This window comes from Ambystoma mexicanum, chromosome 1q, assembly GCF_040938575.1.
Source record: "Ambystoma mexicanum isolate Mex_15411 chromosome 1q, UKY_AmexF1_1, whole genome shotgun sequence".
NCBI classification, from domain to species: Eukaryota; Metazoa; Chordata; class Amphibia; order Caudata; family Ambystomatidae; genus Ambystoma; species Ambystoma mexicanum.
The window spans coordinates 1,387,043,144-1,387,062,423 of record NC_090922.1 but is presented as its reverse complement, the minus strand read 5'-3'; the positions used below and the strand labels follow the sequence as shown (position 1 = coordinate 1,387,062,423).

Sequence of the window (19,280 nt, the reverse complement as noted above, 5' to 3'; positions counted from 1 at the left end):
CTTCTCACTGTTTTGTTGATTGATTCATATTGTAATTGTTTCAACCGTTATATTGTTTATGTTTTATGAATTATGTTGTTCCATTGTACAGCGCTTTGGTGTAAGGCGCTTTATAAATCAATATCAATACAAACCTCCTATCCTGTAAACCACTACAGGCCTTTTCCAGCTGCCAGCCCTGATAGTATCTCTGGTTACATAGAAAGTTGGTGTGCCCAATATACCTAGTAGGTCTACACTTTGCCAAGTACCTGCACGCCTAATTTGTTAGCATTTCAACTTTTCCTGCTTTGAACACCCCCCGGTACATAGTTTCAGCATTTATTTGTGGAAAAACACTGACATCTAAATAATGAAGCAATTACATATCTTTAATGTGCGTTTCCTTTATGGTCTACAATTGTAAATGTATTCTGAAGAAAGTGACTAAACCCACAAACAGACCTCAGAAAATTATTTTACAAACATGTTTATTAAGACATTGACAGAGTAAAACATTATGGGATGTCACTGCAAATCAATGTCTGATTTGTGAACAATTTAGCAACCCACTTAATTCGCCTCAATTTATAAACCTTTTTGAAAAAAAATGTTACACAAACACATTAAGAACATGGAAAATATCAGTGGTGAACATGTGTCTTTTAGAGTTGCAATATTAATTCACATTCCCTCAATATAAAAGCTGATGGGGATTGTGCAAAAAATGAGATGTTAACCACTTAAAAAGGTAGTTATTTTAGGGGAATTTGGTCAGTCCACAACCAGTAATTTAAAAATGAATGATTTGGAAGTTATTTAAAAAAATATATTTCTCAGATGATCAAGAAACAAGTACTTTCTTTAAAAAGCCTAGTTGATTTTCTACGTGCAAGTTGCATTTTAGGAGTAGATCAACCGATAACTGAAAGACCAGGGCAAGCAGATCATGAGATGGACTAATCACTGATCTCTCTCATCTCGGTTGATTATCTGCTTTAATGAGCACTGCCCCCTTTCTGCCTTGATTATGGATGGTTTTCATCCCAGAGGATATATGATTTACTGTTTTACTTATAAATGACCAGGGCACCCCAATATCTAATCATATAGTGAAAACACAACATAAAACACTAAAGACCACAACACGCAACATAAAAAAATATAAGTGCAAAATGTAACCCAAGTTAAGTGCAGGATGTTAAGAAATAGTGATATAGCAGCAACATACAGATCAAATTCAGAGACGGGAGATTGAAAAAAAATATACAGTAAAATCAACCGCCAGTGCACTTTCCAATGTTAGATTCGATTAAAACGGGATAATGTTTGCCTTCAATGTTTCCCATATTTAAGCATTTTCTGCATAAGAACTGAACCAAGTACAAAGAGAAGTGGAACAATGTACAAATGAAGAACGCATGATGTACTTGAACTACAAAATAATTTGAAAAGTACGAGCCTCTTAAACACCTGGGGCAAATAACATGTTTGATAAAAATATGCACCAGTCACAGAATTTTACAAATTACATTACCTGCCATGGGCTTGCTTCATTGCACTGTGGCAATTTGTAAACAAAAGTGCAAAAATGTCAATAAAACAGATGGTTTATATTAAAATAAATATCTGGTTGTTTCTCCACATGAACAAACTTCAATTAAAAAATAATTCTTAAAGTCATGAGCAGCGCTTTCCCCTTCCAATGTTAACTGAATAAGAAAACATTACATTGGCTTCCTTTGCATATTATTGGAATATCCTTTGCTAGGTATACTTCCACAGGAAGAAACAGGTATATCACCAGAAAAGATGTTGCTTGTGCAGAACGTTCTTTAAAAAAAGTCTAATTATAAGAAATGTCTATGAAATGAAGTCCACAGCATGTTCAAAATAATTTAGGGAGTTTCCGGAGACGGCTCACATCCAAAAAGTCACCAACTGTTTTTTGATTCTCTGAATGTTTTAAGTCAAATGAATTTTTGTGCAGTTTGTCTGGGAAAAATTGAATTTCTTTTGCATTTTCTTTCTCAGGGTGACGCGTAAACTGAGCTTTTGAGGCTAAGCGTTTGGAATTGAGGTCGCTTTCTTTCAAAGGCTGACGCGAATTTGGATCAGCAGGCTGCAGAACCATTTTGGGAGCAATTTCCTCTGTAACGTTTAAGGTGTCCACATCTGCTTTGTGTAGGAAGTGAGAAGTGGGTGTCCCAGGATGGTAGGAGTCCTCATTGGTTTTCATTCTTTCATTTCCTTGTCCTTTTCTGCAGCTAAGACCTTCGGGGATGGGTCTCGAGGTTATATACAGTGAATCATCACAATCACCCCTAGCTTCTCCTGGTTCCTCCTCCTCATCACTGTTGTCACTACTTGGGATTAGCCCATACCTCTTCATATACTTTTTTGTTGCAAAGGACATATTGTTTGGTGAAATTAAGCTTAGGCCCACCATGCTCTTTTCCATATTTGCGTTTAAAAAGCTTTGGAATACAGAATAATCCAGGGGGTTACTCTGACTGGTTCGACTTTGAGAAAGCTGAGACAGTTGGGACTCGTTTAAGTATTTTAATGCTATGGCATTTGCCTCCATGCTCAGATCAACTCCATTGGGGCTAATCCCACTCATGCCTACGTTAGCTAAGGACAGGTAGTTCAATCTTGGAATCACAGCTTCAGGATTGATGGATGCCAAAACGCTAAAACCAAAGAAAACAAAAAAAGTTAAAAACGTTCTGTATTGAAAAACTTTACAAAACAAAATCAGAATATTGAGTAAATGTGTGCACAATTGGAGCAGCTACAGTAAATGAGCACTTACAACTCACAATTATGAATAAGAATATATTCTAATGCAAGGAAAGAAAAAAAAAGGAGATATGCCTACTCAATAAGATAGACTTATTGGCCACAGATGGCCAAATGCATTTGTCAAACTTTTGTGGAACAATCCACCTCATGGCGCAGGCTACAGTAAACTGCTGGTTCCATGTGCTGTTACTGAAAAATGTTTTTACCGAAAAGTGTTACTGAGCAGATTTTACATGGTTTTTTAGTACCCTCCCACCCCCATCTATTTGCGAGAAAAAAAAAAAAAATTGAGAAAAAAAATTGGTAATAGTTTTTCGGTAAAGCCATTTTGGTAACATCACTGGATACCCAAACTGCTCATCTAATGGGGCACCAACACACCAGATGGCAGAATTTAGAAAGTCGAGATGTTGGCAGACTTTTCCTAGAATAAGTAAGAACAAATATCCAGCTTCAGGAATGGCGGGAGATTATGTGCATCTCCCTTGGCGATAGTTAGAATGCAGCAGGACAAAATGCTACTAGTGCATTACCCTTCAATCCAATTTTTCCACAAGCGGTAGCCACATCATCCCCCCTCCCCCCAGTCCCTTACTCTCCTATACAAGTAGATCAATGGAAATGCCATTATTGGTGTTGCTTCCTGTGGTATTACTAGAGCATCTAATTGATACAAAAGAGGAGGACTATTCCATAGACTTAGGCCCTGAACACAAACCATTCAGGTCTAATCTGGCTTTCTGAATTTTAAGCACTTTGACAAGGCCTTCTTCATTGAAGCGAAGAGCATGTTGAGGAATGCAAGGATTAATTGTAACTCTGAGGTAACTAGGAGCATTTACACCCAGCCATTTATTTACCAGGCGCCCAAGCTTCAGCTTTAGCTTAAGAGGATCTTCCCACTGGACCTCCTCATATTACTATGGTAAACATCAAAGATGACAACTCATCCCACCTTCCACCAGTCCGACATGTTGCACTACCGGCAACTGGTGTGATAGGTTCAGATGCAGGGTCGGACTGGGGCATCAAATTGTCTCGAGCACCAATGGAAAGGTGGCCCACAGTTGCAAATTGCAATTCATTCCTTTTGTGACAGGCTGTTTGAATAGTACCAAAGGGGGAATACTTTGATGAAATGTAATGCAAATGATGGAATTTAAAGAATATTTATTCAGCAACAATGGACAAAACTACTAGCCGCATAGTGAAGTAACTCCTCAAACTAGTCCACATTGGCCGAAAAATTGTCCCACCCTAGCATTTTGTATTTTTTAGTTACGGGCATTGCCCTATAGGTCAGTCCAAGCCTGTTCAGATGGAATGCTTGCACACTGGGCATTGCAGCAATTAAAGTGGAGATTTGTTTATGCACCCAGTTAGCACATACCATATTATCATATACCGCCTTACAGTGAAGTGCTGCAGAGTGTTGTATCTTTTCCTTTTAGTAATATTTGTTACTTTTTAGATGTCTCCACAACTTGCTGGTGATGGTACATTTTTCTACTATATGGCGTTTTTTTTGTGTGCACTTTTGCGTTTTACTGCATAATGCCATTTTAAGTAGCATGCACCCAAAATGGTACGTCAAATGTTTTTGGCCCTGTCCTTTGGCCATCTTGTCTATTGGCCACCTTCCTGCCCTCTTAGGTGAGGATATTCTATACATGGGAAGATCTTTCCCTTAAAAACCTTGAGGCTATCTTGATAAACAGTGATGTGAGCATCTGGCCTGGTGTGGGAGTTGGGCATGTCTAATCCAATTCCCACTCTTAAGGAGTAGGTCTGTTGCTGAGCAGATGAGGGTTAATGGGTTGTACATGATTAGACACATTGCTAGTATTAATGGTTCAGATACTTACCAGTGAGGGGCTAAAGCCAATCTTAGTTCAAATGTGGGATAAAAGGAGGAGTCCTGCATCCAGTCTTCAGATCGTTTTTGGAGCCAAAACTCTATCCTAGAGTGGCAGCCCTGTGAAGACCAGAGGATGTCAATTGAAGACATCGAGCATTGCCTCAATCCAAGTCCCAGTAAAGCGCTGTCTCTGTATCAATTGCCTGAAAGTTGGTACTTTCCCAGAAAAAGCATCTGGCCCTTTGGCTGGTGGGATCTACCAGTCTGGACCCCAGCATGAAGATCCTGCCCTCAGAAGAGCACCATTCTTTTTTTTTTTTATTTTGGTTGGCCGATGAATCAACCTTTCAAAATTTACAGAAAATGTACTTAATAAAATACAGTTACACAGTCCCCATTCTAAGTTTTGGCTAGAAACTTTGCAGGTCCTCACATGTGGTCCAAATCATGTCCTCTTGCATCTGCTGCTCTCCAACACGAAGAAGGACCTTTCAAGAGCAGAGTCTTGGTTGCCACCTGGGTATTACCCCACTTCTTCTAGTCTCGGTATAATCCCTAGGGTCTTCCGACGTCATGGTACCTGTGGTTGTTCTTGTCTTGAGGTGCCCGAGTGGTCCAGAATCGGAGCGTCAACTGGTACCTAGCCAGACCGAATTGCAAAACCAAAAAACAAAATAGTTACTCACTGTAGTGAATGAAGTACTCCTAGTCCATAGTGCATAGTCCATGGGGAAGCTGCTGGGGTGGAGCTATACACTCTACTTCCCATTGGTGCTGCCAAAAGCACCCACGACAACGATGGGACACTCAAGGTGTCAAGGTTTTTCTATAGGAAAATAACTAAGTCACATTTACTGGGGTTTCCCAGCCTGATGACGGGAATATTCACAGCATGCGAATCAATGAAAGATCCAATGCTGGAGAAAGAACCATTTTGCCCAACAATTAGAGCATGTGTAGGCACAGCTGTAACCATGCCCCTCTAGCTCACCTCACCTCAGTCTCCTTTGTAGCATCAGACTCGTGACAGTCCATATTGGAAACCTTTTAGTTTGGGGGATTGACAGTGAGCTGCATGGAGGAAAGGGTACTATGGACAGCCTCCCTGAAGATTGTTAAGAGACATGAAAGCGCTTGGAGAACAGCAACTTGAAATGCAGCAGGTATTCAACACTGGGAGCTAGAGTGTGCGCCTCACCCTCCCTCTCGGTTTCCTACACCAATCACTGTCCTCTGGGTCATACTGCCCCCATCCAATGACTGTCCTCTCCCCAAGCCCCGTCTCTGGCAGCCATCTTCAGATTTGGTAAGCACATAAAGTGGAAGTATGAGCAAGAGCCGCCGCAAAGGGGCCGCAGGGAGGGTTTGCATGTGAATCCATGACCGATCCATGCTGGAGAATAACCAGGTTACTCACCGTAGTGTCCATACTTATGGGACGGGACTGGAGCACTTTGTAAAAAGCATCAAAAAATGTTGCACACATTTTTAGTCCTTCCTCTTTCTGTGCGGGGCCCGGCACGCGGCTGTAACCCCGCCCATCTCGGCTCTGCCCCGCACATTGCCCCTCAGTCCTTTTCCATCGCTAGGTCCAAGACCTCTTAGCAACAACAGAGGAACCTTATTAGAGGGTACGGCGGGCGGACGTATGGAGTAAAGCGGACTATGGACTAGGAGTAAGGTGGTCACTACGGTGAGTAACCTGGTCATACTCCTACGTCCCGTCCCCTTTCCTCCATACTTATGGGAGATTCCCAAGCACTCCTTACAGGAACTATGGGTGGATGGAAAAACCCCTTACTGAAAAAGGTTCTTCAGCACAGCTTGACTAAATTGAGCATCAGATCTTGAGCTCATGTCTAGACAATAATGCTTACAAAAAGCAGATGTGGAGGCCCAAGTAGCCGCCTTTGCGATGGTCTCCCAGGGGACATATTTCTGAAAGGCAACCGCGGCTGCCTTGCCCCGCACCAGGAGTGCATGCATACCTTTAGGAGGCTTCAGCCCTTGGACGAGAAATAGTCACCTTAGAGGCCTGCTTACCTTGTGGGTTACCAAAGGTCAGAAACAGTTGAGAAGAAATCCTAAGCTCGGATGTTCTGTCCAGATAGAACTTAAGAGCCCTTCTAACATCGAGGCATGCAGTACCCTTTCTGCCTCTGAGGCAGGGTTCGGAAAAAAGACCGGCAGGGAGATTGACTGGTTCAGATGGAACTCAGATACCACCTTCAGAGGAAAGTAGGACTTGTCCGTAGGACCACCTTATCCTTGTGAAAGACCAAGAAGGGATGCTCCACCAACAAAGCCTGGAGCTCACTCACACGTCTTGCTGAAGTAACGGCGACCAAAAAGGACACCTTCCACAACAGGTGCTTGAGGTCCACCGTGGCCATTGGTTCAAAAGGTTTATGGCACAGCGCCATCAGGACCACATTAAGATCCCACGTCGGGTGCGGACTACGAATCGGAGGATAAAGCTGTGTCAAGCCTGCAAAATGCCTCTTAACCACTGGGTTATACAGAGTAAGAGCATTGGTCCGTAGATAGGTAAGCGGAGACCGCCGAAAGATAAGTTCTGCATGACAGAACGTGAACGCCCGACTCTGCTAAGTAGGATACAAAGGACAGTACTGTGTCAATTGTAGCCCCCATTGGGTCCAACTGCTTGTTTAAACACCAATGACAGAACCGGAGCCATTTGCTTCTGTACCGGGACCTAGTCGAGGGCTTTCTGGCTGCCTGGATAATACACATGTTATCCGCAGACAGGCCAAGATACGCTAAAGACTTGAACTCAGGCACCATGCCGCCAAGCTGAGCGATTGGGGGGAGGGGTGCCACAGCTGCTGTTTCCCCTGGTGAAGAAGATCGGGGATCACCGGTACCATGATCGGCGGATACACTGACAGGTGTTGAAGTTCTGAGAACCAAAACCTGGCCGGCCACCACGGGGCTATGAGTAGAAGAGAACAGTTAAAGTTCGGTGAACTAAAGGCAGAGGCGGGAAAGCATAAGCCCTCATGTTGTGCCATGCAATCGCGAGAGCATCCCCCAGAGAGGAGGCTCCCAGCCCGCTTCTGGAGGCATACAGAGGAAGCTTCTCGTTTGCTGTCGTAGCAAAGAGGTCCACTTCCGGTGTGCCCCAATGCAGGAAAATCCATGAGAGGACCTCCGCCTTCAACTCCCACTAGTAGCTGACCATCGTCCGCCAGCTGAGGGCATCTGCTGTGACATTCAGCTGGCCCGGGATGCGTATTGCAAGTAGCCAGACACCATGAAGGACCGCCCACTCCCAAATCTGGATGGACAGGTCCATGAGAGGGGGAGGGGGGGGAGGGAGACTTGGTTCCCCCTTGCTTGTTGATGTAATACATCGACACAACATTGTCCGTGTGGATACGGACCACTTTGTTGGCAATGATCGGTCTGAACGCTTTGAGCGCTAGGAAAATCGCCAGAAGCTGCAGATGATTTATGTGAAGGAGCTTGTCCCGAGCCGACCAAAGATCTGAGATCTGAAGATGGTCCAGCATCCCACCCCACCCCAGAAGGGAGGAGTCCGTCATGACCGTTACCATCGGGGTTGAGTTCTGAAACCCCGCCCCTACCGACAGGTTGCTGAAAGACGACCACCAGTCCAGGTCTGCTCTCATGAAAGCCGGAATTGTTATCAACTTGAGTCTGGATCCACAGCCTGAAGCCAAGAACTCCGAAGAGGCATCTGCGACCGCCTCATTTTGAGACGGGCAAGAGGAAGAGCCAACACACACGAGGCCATGAGACCCAGAAGCCTCTGGAACCACCAGGCCGACATGCTCTCCGACTGCGCAAACATCTGACACGTGGCCAACAGATCCGCCATTCTGTCCCCGGTCAGGTACACTCTGCAGTCGATCGTGTTCCAGCGAAAACCCAGGAAAATCAAGTGCTGAGAGACCGTCATGGAAGATTTCTGCCAGTTCACCGACAGCCCATGGTGGAACAGGAGCTGGAGGAGAGACCGAAGATTGCAGGCGGCTTTCAAAGGGCACAGGCTGCGCAAGAGCCAGTCGTCCAAATACGGATACACATGGATACCCTGCAGACGAAGATAGGCCGCGATCACTGATATCTTCGTGAAGACACGCGGCGCCAGCTGAGGCCAAAAGGAAACACTCGAAATTGGAAGTGCTCCTCTCCCACAGAGAAGCAGAGATATCTCCTGTGTGGATTCCAAATTAGAATATGCATGTACGCATCCTGAAGGTCCACCACGCTGAGCCAATCGCCCTTCTGCAAGGGGGACCGTATCTGGCAGGGCGTGATCATCTTGAACTTCTCTTGGGGTAGGAAAAGATTGAATTGTGAAAGGTCTAGGATGGTGCGCAGAACAGCCTGGCTTGGATTGGGCACCGTAAACAGCCGGGAGTAGAAGCCCTCCCCTCGTTCCCCAAGGGGGACAGGTTCGACAGCTCCAAGATCCAGAAGTTTCTGAATCTCGGCATTTAGGGAAGACCCCGACTGCTGGAAAGGAGGGTTGAAGGGCGGAGTAGAGGGTAAGGGTAAGCGGAAGGGTAAGTCTTCGGTGATGGTCTGCCAGGCCTCCAAATGAGATGCAATGCGTCCTCCCACCGGGGTCTCGTGTGAGCGCGGAGAACCCTAATTTTGTAGGCTTTTCAGTGGTGTTACCAGCTGAACCCGAGGAGGAGGCTGATGAGCGGGAGAAAAAACGAGTTAGTTGCTGCCTCCGGTGGTTATTACCCAAAGGGTAACCAGGACTGACAAGGACTTAACTGTCTGGGTGCTGTCCTTCGTCTTGGTCAGCTCCACATCCGTTGTAGAATGTAACAGCTCCTTACCGTCAAAGGGAAGGTCCAACACCTTGTCCTGCACCTCCTTTGACAATTTGGCGGCATGCAACCACGCCTGTCGGAGGTATCAACTCCCAGCATAAGGTCCCGAGCCGAAGTGTCTACGTGGTGAGCCGCAGCCTCGAGCAGATCCTGGGCCAAGACCCTGGCATCGGACAATCCTGCCTTAAAGTCTTCCAGCTTCTCGACCGGAATGAACTCCTCGAACTCCGACAGACCTTTCCACATCCTCATATTCGCCCCCCCCTAACACTAGTTCTGCATTGGCCTGCCGGAGCAGCAAGGCCAAGTTAGTGAAAATCTTCCTCCCAAGGGAGTCGAGGAGCTTGTCCTCCTTCCCCAGAACCTGAGTAGCCGTCGTAGAAGAGGATGCTGCAGGTCTGGACTGTAAAGTGGCTGCAGCCACCACTGTAGAGGAGGGGGGTGGATAAGACGACAGGGCCACCTCTTCCGAAGAATGCAGCCTGTATCGTGCGTCAATTTTCTTATTGACGAAAAATCCAGAGTGTGGCTTTTCCCAGACCCTACGGACCTCAGCCAAAACGGCCTTCTGCAAGAGGCCGGTACGCTCCAAAGGAGACAGGGTGAACGCCCCAGAAAGCACACCCTCCTGCGGTGCTGGTTCCTCGGACACCGGAACATCCAAAAAGCACAGCATGTCCAGTACATGGTCAGGAAAAGCTCTAATAGAGCAGGGCAGGTCTTCCTTGTCCTGATCGCCCTGTGCCTCATCCGTCAGGTCAGGATCCTGCTGAACTGTCAGGCACTGCCTTGTCCACAGGGGACAATGGGGGCAATGGCGGATGGGTCGGGGGGAGGCACCGTAGGCAAGGGCGGTGCCGGCGGAGCCACCGGAGGAACAGGTGGAGCCGGAGGCACGGGTGGGCATATCTCCCTAAAAAGCCCCTTGAAATATTCCCTCATGGGGTCGGTACGCACGAGCGCCTGAAATTTGCTGAAAAAAAGCGTCCTCCGGGGACTGTTTTGGACCTACCGGAGGAGGCCTCTCATGAGGATGATAATTCCAGGGATGCAACGGGAGGGTTGCCACACAGGCCCATCCCCCGAAGTGTCCACAAAAATCAAAGGTGCCGCCCCCACAGGCGACGAAACATTGTGCGGAAGGGGCATCCGAGCGTTCCAGTCGTAAACTGGGCAAAAAGGATGCACACAAGTAATTATGTTCACCCACAGAACCAAGCCCTACACCTGCGGCCCATGGAGTAGTTGTTCCCAAAATGGCCGCCGTGGTCATGGGTAGAACGGCCGCCATTTTTCCATCACCTGAGGGGAACTGCGGCACGTGAGGAAGTGAGGCAGGTGTCCCAGTCGATGGATCAGGGGTCTTAACTTTAGCCTATACGTAAGGAACCTCAGCAGAGTCGGTACTATGAGGCCTGGAATGTTTCTGCGACATACCAATAGCCAAATTAGCCTTCTCAAGAAGGACCTCGGTGCTGTCGGCAAAGTAAGAACTTTCCTTCTTTGCCTCCTCAACAGTTCTGGCATCGCCACAAGAGCGGGAACAGTGAGAAACAACTTTCACTGATAAGGCCTTGCCAGGCCTCTCAGAAATGTTGGTAACTTTAGCCTCTGTACGAGGGACCTCGGACCCAGGTCCGGTAACAGCCTTTCAAGCGCGGGCCTCGAACATCCGTTCGGTAACACCAAGCCCAACAAAGGCCTCGTGGCGCACCCCGGTTTTATTTTTGAGGGAAGCCGATAGAGGCCTCAGAGCTAGCTCTGGTACCCCACGACTCAGTAGAACTGGGTCTGCAAGCCGCCTCCACAGGAGGGGCCTCGGAGTGTACTCCGGTATCCACAGGCCCCTTACGGAGACCCTCAGAGAAAAAACTGGTACAATTTTTAGGCCCAGAAGGAACCTCAGGGAAATCCCCGGTGGCAGAGCGACTAACGCTCCTCCCGGCTCGGGAAGAGCCCGGAAAGGTATCTCCCGGCCGGGGTGCTCTGAATTGTAAAGAACTTACTGGGCGTTTCTTCTTTTTGTCGAAGAAGCTTGGAAATGCAAGGGAGGGGACTGTCGAAACACCTCCTCCCAGCCCTCCAACTGACATTGAAATGCCCGGACCGAAAGGGAATCACAGTAAAAACAGCAGTCCCAACGGTGGTCCGGACCCAAACACTCGAGACAAAGAGGATGGGGGTCGGCACTTGCGAAGCGTCAGTGGCACGATTATCAATCTGGAAAGTCTAGTTTCAACGACAGACTAGTACTGGATCACTAGCGAGAGCCAGAGAGGAAAAAAGGGAAGAAAATCTTCTGCGGATGCTAGTGCGTCCAGTCCAGAGCGAGCGGAGAAAAGGACTGATGGGCGATGCAGAGCCGAGACGGGTGGGGTTACGGCCGGGTGCCGGGCCCCGCGCAGAAAGAGAGGAAGTACTAAAAATAAAAATTGCTACATTTTTAATGCTTTTTACAAAGTGCTCCGGTCCCGTCCCACAGGACGGAGGAATGTCCCATAAGTATGGAGGAAAGGGGACGGGACGTAGGAGTACAATAGTTACTTAAACCGTCTCCAGCATGGGGTGTGGCATGGATTTACATGCTCATAAATAACAAATACACAGCAGTGCACATTACACAACCACAGGAGGTGGCAAGGCTCAACAGAAGCAATTAATACCCCTGGAACACTCAACTCAAGCAAACAGGTTGCGTAGCACTGCCTGGCCGACTCTGTACTCCACCCTGGAATCCCTGTCGACGCAGTAGAACCTTGTGAAGGTATGCGTGGACCTCCACATTGCAGCCCTGCAGATGTCGAGCAGGGGTATACCAGAAAGGAACGCAGTTGTCGGAGCGATCACTCTGGTGGCATGGGCTCTCGGATGGTCGGGCAGAGGCTGGTTAGCCAGCCGATGACCGAGCATGATGCAGCCGGAGAGCCATCTTGAGGTGGAAGCCTTGGAAAAGGCCTTCCCATGATTCAACAGTCCAAAGTTCAAACAATTGAGAAGTCTTCCGAAAACGTTTGTGCGTGCCATGTAGAACTTGAAGGCATGAGCAACGTCCAGCAAATGCAAGGTCCTTCCCGCTGGCTCAGGAAGAAAACAGGCAACACCAAAGGCTTGTTGAGGTGGAATTACGACAACCTTTGGCATTAAAGAAAGGTTTGTACGCAGCACCACCCTCGAATTGTGGAAAGTCAGGCCTGGATCTCACCCACTTGTCTGGCTGAGGTGATGACCACAAGGAACGCTGCCTTTCACGATAGAAACTTGAGTGGGGTCTGATGCATAGGTTCGAAAAGGTGCCCCCATGAGTTTTGATGAGTTCCAATGTCGGGGCAGGCACCTTCGACAGCAGGAAAGACCGAAAAAAACCTTGACGAGTCTGTGGGACCACAATGAGGATCTCCCTGCGGGTCTGATGGAGCGTAAGATGGCCGCCAGGTGTACCTTGATGAGCGCATGAGTCAGACCAGCTTTTGCCAATGAAAGCAGAATCTGTGAGGACCGTGACCCTGAGAGGGGTAATCCACTGCAACCAGCACCACGTAGAAAAACACTTCCACTTAAGGCCGTAGCACTTTAGTGTCGACGACCTCCTTGCAGTCCGCTTGCAGCTCAAAACTTCCAAACTGACCCCTTAGAGATCATGGGTTGTGAAGGATTGTTCCTCTCTTTCTGAAGGGCAGATCCAGAAGTACCGGCAACTTGACTGGAGGTGATTCCGACAGGCCGAGTAGGTCCGGATACCAAATATGCCTCGGCCACGGCCGGGCGAGGAGTATCATCTTGCACCAACACTGTCTGAGTGTGTTGATCACATGTAGAAGAAGTGGAAACTGGGGAAAAGCACCCCATGCTCCTCGGTTGGTGAAATCTAGTGGCAAACTTCTGGCATTTAGAGTTTGCTGCTGTGGCAAAAAGATCAAAGGTCTGCCCCATTTGACAAACAGCCGGTCCACCTGATCCTGGCGAAAGTTCCCACTCATGGCAGGAGGGAGTCACAATGCAAGGTGGAATGGGACAAGGAACATCCGCTGTCCAAAGGCATAATGCCACATGCCCAAAGCTTCCTTGGAGAGCAATTGGGGATCAAGTGCCCCCTTGCTTCCTGATGTAGAACATGGTGATGGTGTTGTCCGAGAAGATCCTCACCACCTTGTCTCAGGCGGTAGGAAACTCTTGAGGGCCTAGAACACTGCCAGTAGCTCCAGGATGTTGATGTGCAGATCCTTCTCCTCCAGAAGCCACAGATCTCTGGTGTGTACACGTCTGGTGTGAGGTCCCCAACCATCCAGAGAGAGTCAGTCTGTAGTGACCATCTCCTGGTATGGTGGGGTTTGAAAACCAGTCCCCTGGGCGATGTTGGTGCATCCCCACCCCCCCACCACCATCGCCTGGATGCACTCTTCGTTGACTGGGATCTTGTCCGCAAAATTCATGGACACTTGTATTCAACGTGCATCCAAGAATTCCTGTAGGGGTGGAATTTGCAACCTGTAGAGACTGAAGAGGTAGATGCAGGATGACATGTCCAGCAATGACTGACAGTCGCTGCACCTTTACTTGAATGGCCTCTAGTCTCTTCTCCAAGGGGGTTGTCAGGCAAGCCACTGTGCCGAGTCTGGCACTGAGAAACAGCGCATTCTGCGATGGCGTTAAGCAGGACTTCTGATAGTTTACAGAAAACCCCAGCTCTGTCAGCAGCCAAACGGTCTCTGTGTGCTTGTCGGCCAGTTCCCGGGTGCGGGCGCGCATCAGCTAATCGTCCAGGTACGGGTATACACGTACGCCCTGCAGACACAGGTATTTTGTGAACACCCTTGGGGACGAATTTATGCCGAAAGGTAGGGCCTTGAACTGGTACTGTTGGCCTTGTACCACAAACAGTAGGAACTTATGATGCTTCCTGTGGATGGGACATGGAAGTACGCATCCTCCAGGTCCAATGAGGTGAAGAAATCTCCCTTACTCCACAGTTGGACGAGCACATGTTGCAACATGACCATCCTGAATTCTTGGGACTTCAGGTACTTGTTCAGACGGTGTAGGTCAAGGATGGGTTTCCAGCTTCAAAATCCAGATATAGGACTTGTCACATCCGGCTTAGAGGGAGGGAAATTCTACTCTTGGATCAGACACAGACCGGGATACCTGGTCTGATGGAGGTCGGTCTTCAATAATAGACCACATTTTCATGTCCGGGTTCTTTTTGATTTGTCCCACTCATTTAACATCACTGCCTCACCTTTGAGCGATCATAAGATCTTGGAAGTCGTCATACGTTTTGACTGGGATAGTCTTCCCCGCTGCTGAATGTCTCAGAATTTGGAGTTAAATTACTAAAATAAATAAATAAAGTAACTTGGCATAACGGGAATGTGCAGAAACTTAATACATATTCGATCAGAGGCATTCCTTATTTAGCCATCTCAACCTTTCTTGTTATCTCGACATTTTGACCGCTAAATCAATCAAAACCAGGGGCAGGCGCTTACATAGAGCTACCCATTCCCATGTTTATGATGACCTGGTAAGGGTATCTAAAAATGCATGTAATAAAGGAGGGGAGAAGGCTTCGGAATAGGGGACTCTCATGGGAACTTAAGAGGGTCGGTACAAGGGCCACAGGTTACTTATGTTGCAAGCAGATAATGAATCAATGCTGACAGCATTAAAAGATGGATCCTCTCGCCAATTTTGGTGCTTAATAAATGCGAATGAGTCCCCCCAGGTCCACGCTCAATCAAATTGCATTCCCGAAGTATGGGCAAGTCACTTATGCAGCAAGAGCTTCTTCCCCTGTCATCTGCGATTCCATTCAGAACACATTGTGGAATTTGTTTTGCAAAATGCATCCTTTATCTCCCCTAAAATTGAGGGGATTAAACTGTGCTGGTGTGCCTAGGCCGACGATTTTCTGTTAGCGGACAACACACCATTAGGTTTACAACATCTGATCACAGCCTTTTCTAAATCCATCAACTATAATGGCCTAGTAATAAATGCAAATAAAACTTATTATGCGCCTTAGTAATCGGAAGAAGCGAACTTTATACAGTTGATTTTTAGCTAAAGAAAATCTGTCTATAAGGGCTTCAATGATTTATCTGGGATTCCCTTTGTTTGAGAGCCTGAATAAATGTCTTCTTTGGAACCACCTCTTGCAGAAGTGTACTTTTTTGTTAGCTCAAATGAGGGTAATAGAACGAAAATACTGTGCATACTCTTGGCTACCTTTGTAGCATTTCTACAACCTTAAAGTGATCCCCAAACTCTGTTACGGTTTGGAATTGTTTATTCTCAGTTCCAAATTAGATCTGGCCAAGATAGTCTATAATCTGGAGAACTTTAAAGTTCTGTTTACCCAAATGTATACCATTGTCCGCTCCAAGGTACGAATTGGGCCTTCAGCCACTCAAGTTTAGCAGAATGGAGACTTCTTTCCCTTTATAAGAAACTCATTATGGATACGGTTAATGTATACTATGACCTGGGACATCTTTTAAGGCAAGGCTCCCAGGATTCTAGTCTTATGACAAACTTATCGATGCTGTGTCAATCTCTATTGGGAAAGGTTTCCTGTAATAAAGTAACGCTTTAATCCAACCCATTGCAAGTTAAACGCCAGTTGCAAAATGTGGACTGGGCGGATACCATACACAATGTGTCCAACTCCATGCTTTACGATCAATTGGTCTCCCGTTATTAATCTTTGGGCTTACACGAGTCTAATTTGATACGTTTTCCAAATGGGAAGTGATGCACTCATGAGATTTAGATTCAACGTGTTGCTTACGGGGGAGATTCTGGAGATCAGGGGACATTGGACTATAGGCTCGATTTTCTGCAGATTCTGCAAAAGTGATAAAGTCAAGGAAACACTTGGACATCTCCTTTTAGAATGTAGTGCAATTTCTGCTAATCGCATCTCTAGCTTTGGTAAATTTGTCTATGATACAGAAAGAGTGGATTTGGACTTATTGTGGTGGGAGATGCTGCATGGGACTTCCGTTTCCCTAAAGATCGTAGTTGTTCGGTTCATATCAGAGGTGTGTGGCATAATTCCAGCTGTGGCCTGACTTCACCATTGTTTAATCTTTGGGGACCTAAATCACGGGTCTGTGATGTGAAAGAGTAAATAAAAATAGAAGTAATGAGAGAATAACGGAAATGGTAAAAGAAGGGGAAAGAAAAAAAACCTTGATTGTATTTGCAATGTGTGGATTAAGTGAATTTTAATCAATTCTAGTGTATTGGTATGTTTATTTTAATTTTATTCGTAAATGGTTTATATTAAGAGAATTTTAATTAATTGAAAAGCAAATAGTAGGTTTTGGTTCACTTTTTCTCATAAGTGTGTGTACATTTTGTAAAGGTTTTTTGATGTAAAACCAAAAAATAAAAATACAACAAAAAAAGAAAGTATCTGGAATAGACTCCAGAGCGTAGAGCCGCAGTTTGGAAACAAGCCCCATCGCCCACTTTTCCGTAATATGGCTTGCACCTCTTCTATCTAGGGGCCGAGGGGTTTGCTGCTCTCGACAAGCAACCAGTGGAATACGAAGAAATATCGGCACTGGTACTTCAAGGTGTCTCCCTGGGCGAGAGCGTCCAGCATCCATCTGTCATGGTGATCTTCCACTCGCTGAAAGAACCTAGTCAGCTGGCCACCCACCGGGGTGGACAAGTGGAGGCCTGACGTTTTGGCCGGTTGAGGCTGGATTGGTCGCTGGCGCCCTGCGGACGACACTTCCCTCTGCTACCCTAGGCTTCCAGCATGAAGGATCGGGAGGTTGCCGTTAGGGAGAATTCTGTTTAGGCTGAATTTCCTAACCTAGTGAGTCCCCCAGCAGCTTTGCTGGATTTCTGGAGTTTTTTTTTTCTCCTGCCACGAGTGATTCTCTTTTCTTCACACTCTTGGACATGATTTGCGGGGTTCCTTTGACTGTTAATGTGTTTTATGGGCTATGGGGTCTTTTACTGCATAGGGTCTCATGTGTTTTTTTATGTGTGTTACACAGCACCCTCAGTGCAGTGACACAGGGGTGTCATAGTGACCCCCCCACCATAGACTACATACCCTGGGACTGACTACTGTCTCCCAGGGCATGTAAAGTCACCATTGGCTTTACTAGTCCCAAATTATGAACAGAAACCAGTACAAACCATCATATTGTGGACGTACTGATCGGGGCAATTCGATTGCCCCGGGGTCTGTTAGTCGAGGGGGCATGTCTCCGTACCCCCAGATAGAGTTTTGGCTGGTGGCAGTGGATACTACTTTTTATATTCAACCTCGAATATATCTCTGGGATTTTCCCATTGTTCGAGGCTACCAACTTTAATTATTTAATTCTCATAGCCTCGAACATACTGCCGGTATATTTATTTATTAATTCGCCGGTTGGTATTTTTTACCAGAACTCAATTCTAAAATGGCGTTTGTGTTCTCTTCTGTGACTCCAACCCAAGTCGAGCCCTTTGTTCCACTTTTTGGCGGGCTTCTCCACAGAAGCCTCCAAAAGTGGTGCCACTCTGTCTGGGTACCACAGGGAGTGTGGGAGGGGGTTTAGGCACCCTGGACTGAGTTACCTTGGTAACTCAAGTCGCACTCTTGTGTGATTGGCCCAAGTGGTGAGCCGGCCGGCTCACCACTTAGCATGTTTGATTGACAACTAGGCTGATTGAATGGGGGGTGTGCTGCATAAAAGCAGTGCTTTTGGGACTGGAACTTCAGAACTTGCCACAGGACCCGAGAATCCGACGAGGGAGAAGCTGAGCCGACCTGCTATGACGACACCACTGGTGGAGCCCTGCGGAACCGACTCACCACTTCCCGACGACAGAGAAGATCTCCCGGCTGGAGAGTCTTCTTCCCCTGACTGGTGGGCACAACCAGTTTACCTTCTTTTCCTTGCATCCGGGCAACCGGATAGCCACTTACCACTGGACCGCGAATCAAAGGACCGCTCCTTTTAATTGAACTCCGCGGCTTGTTTCTTCCCTGACAGTGCAACGGACTCCTGTCTTCCTCCCCGACGAGATCCTCTCATCCCCCGGACGAAGCACCGACTTGCATCCGCTGCTAGGAACAAATGTCCCTGCTGGAGTATTCTCACCACTTTAAGGTACTGTGTCCGCCAGGCCTCCCTTTCTAAAGATTGCTACAAGGTAATAATAATCCCTTAACCTTCTGGACTGGGCTGGCCGCCTTGACCATCTAACTGGTCCCTTTCTTTTGGTCCAACTCTTTCTGAACTGATTGCGAGACTTTTGGGCACTTTGAACCATGTGACCTTGTACACATTTCGACAGGAGCCTCTTAAAGTGGCTCCGGCCTTGTCAACTTTGACTTTACGGTTTTAACCAGACTTCTTCTCCTACTGTGTTCTTCTGAAAGTGTTGGGATCTGTTGCTATCTTTGCTCTGCCTTTCTCTCCCTTGTAAAACGATTGATTTGTTAAGCGCTCACCTCTGTCTGAAAATAAGTGTTGCTTTACTTAAGACTTGTCTAACTAATCGTTGAAGGGAGTGTATATCTTTTAGTGACCGTGTTTTTGAACTGCTTAATATTAGTTGCCTGTGTGTTTTATTAGATGTGGTTTTAAATACCACAAATCTCTTTTACATCAAGCTCTGGTCAGTGTTTGCTTGTTCTACTGTGTTCGTTTGACCTATTGTGAATACTCTGTATACTGCCTAACTCTTCTTGAGGGAAGTCTGACTGCTCAGCCACAGCTACTAAGTGAATCTGTGGTACAGACTGCTACCAAGTGGGTTTACTGCCAAACACCTGTAGTCTTAAATCTTTTGCA

General features: G+C 46.9%; 1 protein-coding gene across 1 annotated transcript in view; it reads right to left on the bottom strand.

The window, feature by feature from the left end:
• Positions 1–350: 350 nt before the first annotated feature.
• STIL (STIL centriolar assembly protein) overlaps positions 351–19,280 on the bottom strand; it is a 327,963-nt gene continuing 309,033 nt past the window's right edge. Inside the window, exon 17 of the mRNA XM_069642242.1 lies at positions 351–2,672. Coding sequence (XP_069498343.1) covers positions 1,868–2,672 — 805 coding nt within the window. The 3' untranslated portion in view covers positions 351–1,867. The remainder of the gene's footprint in view (positions 2,673–19,280) is intronic.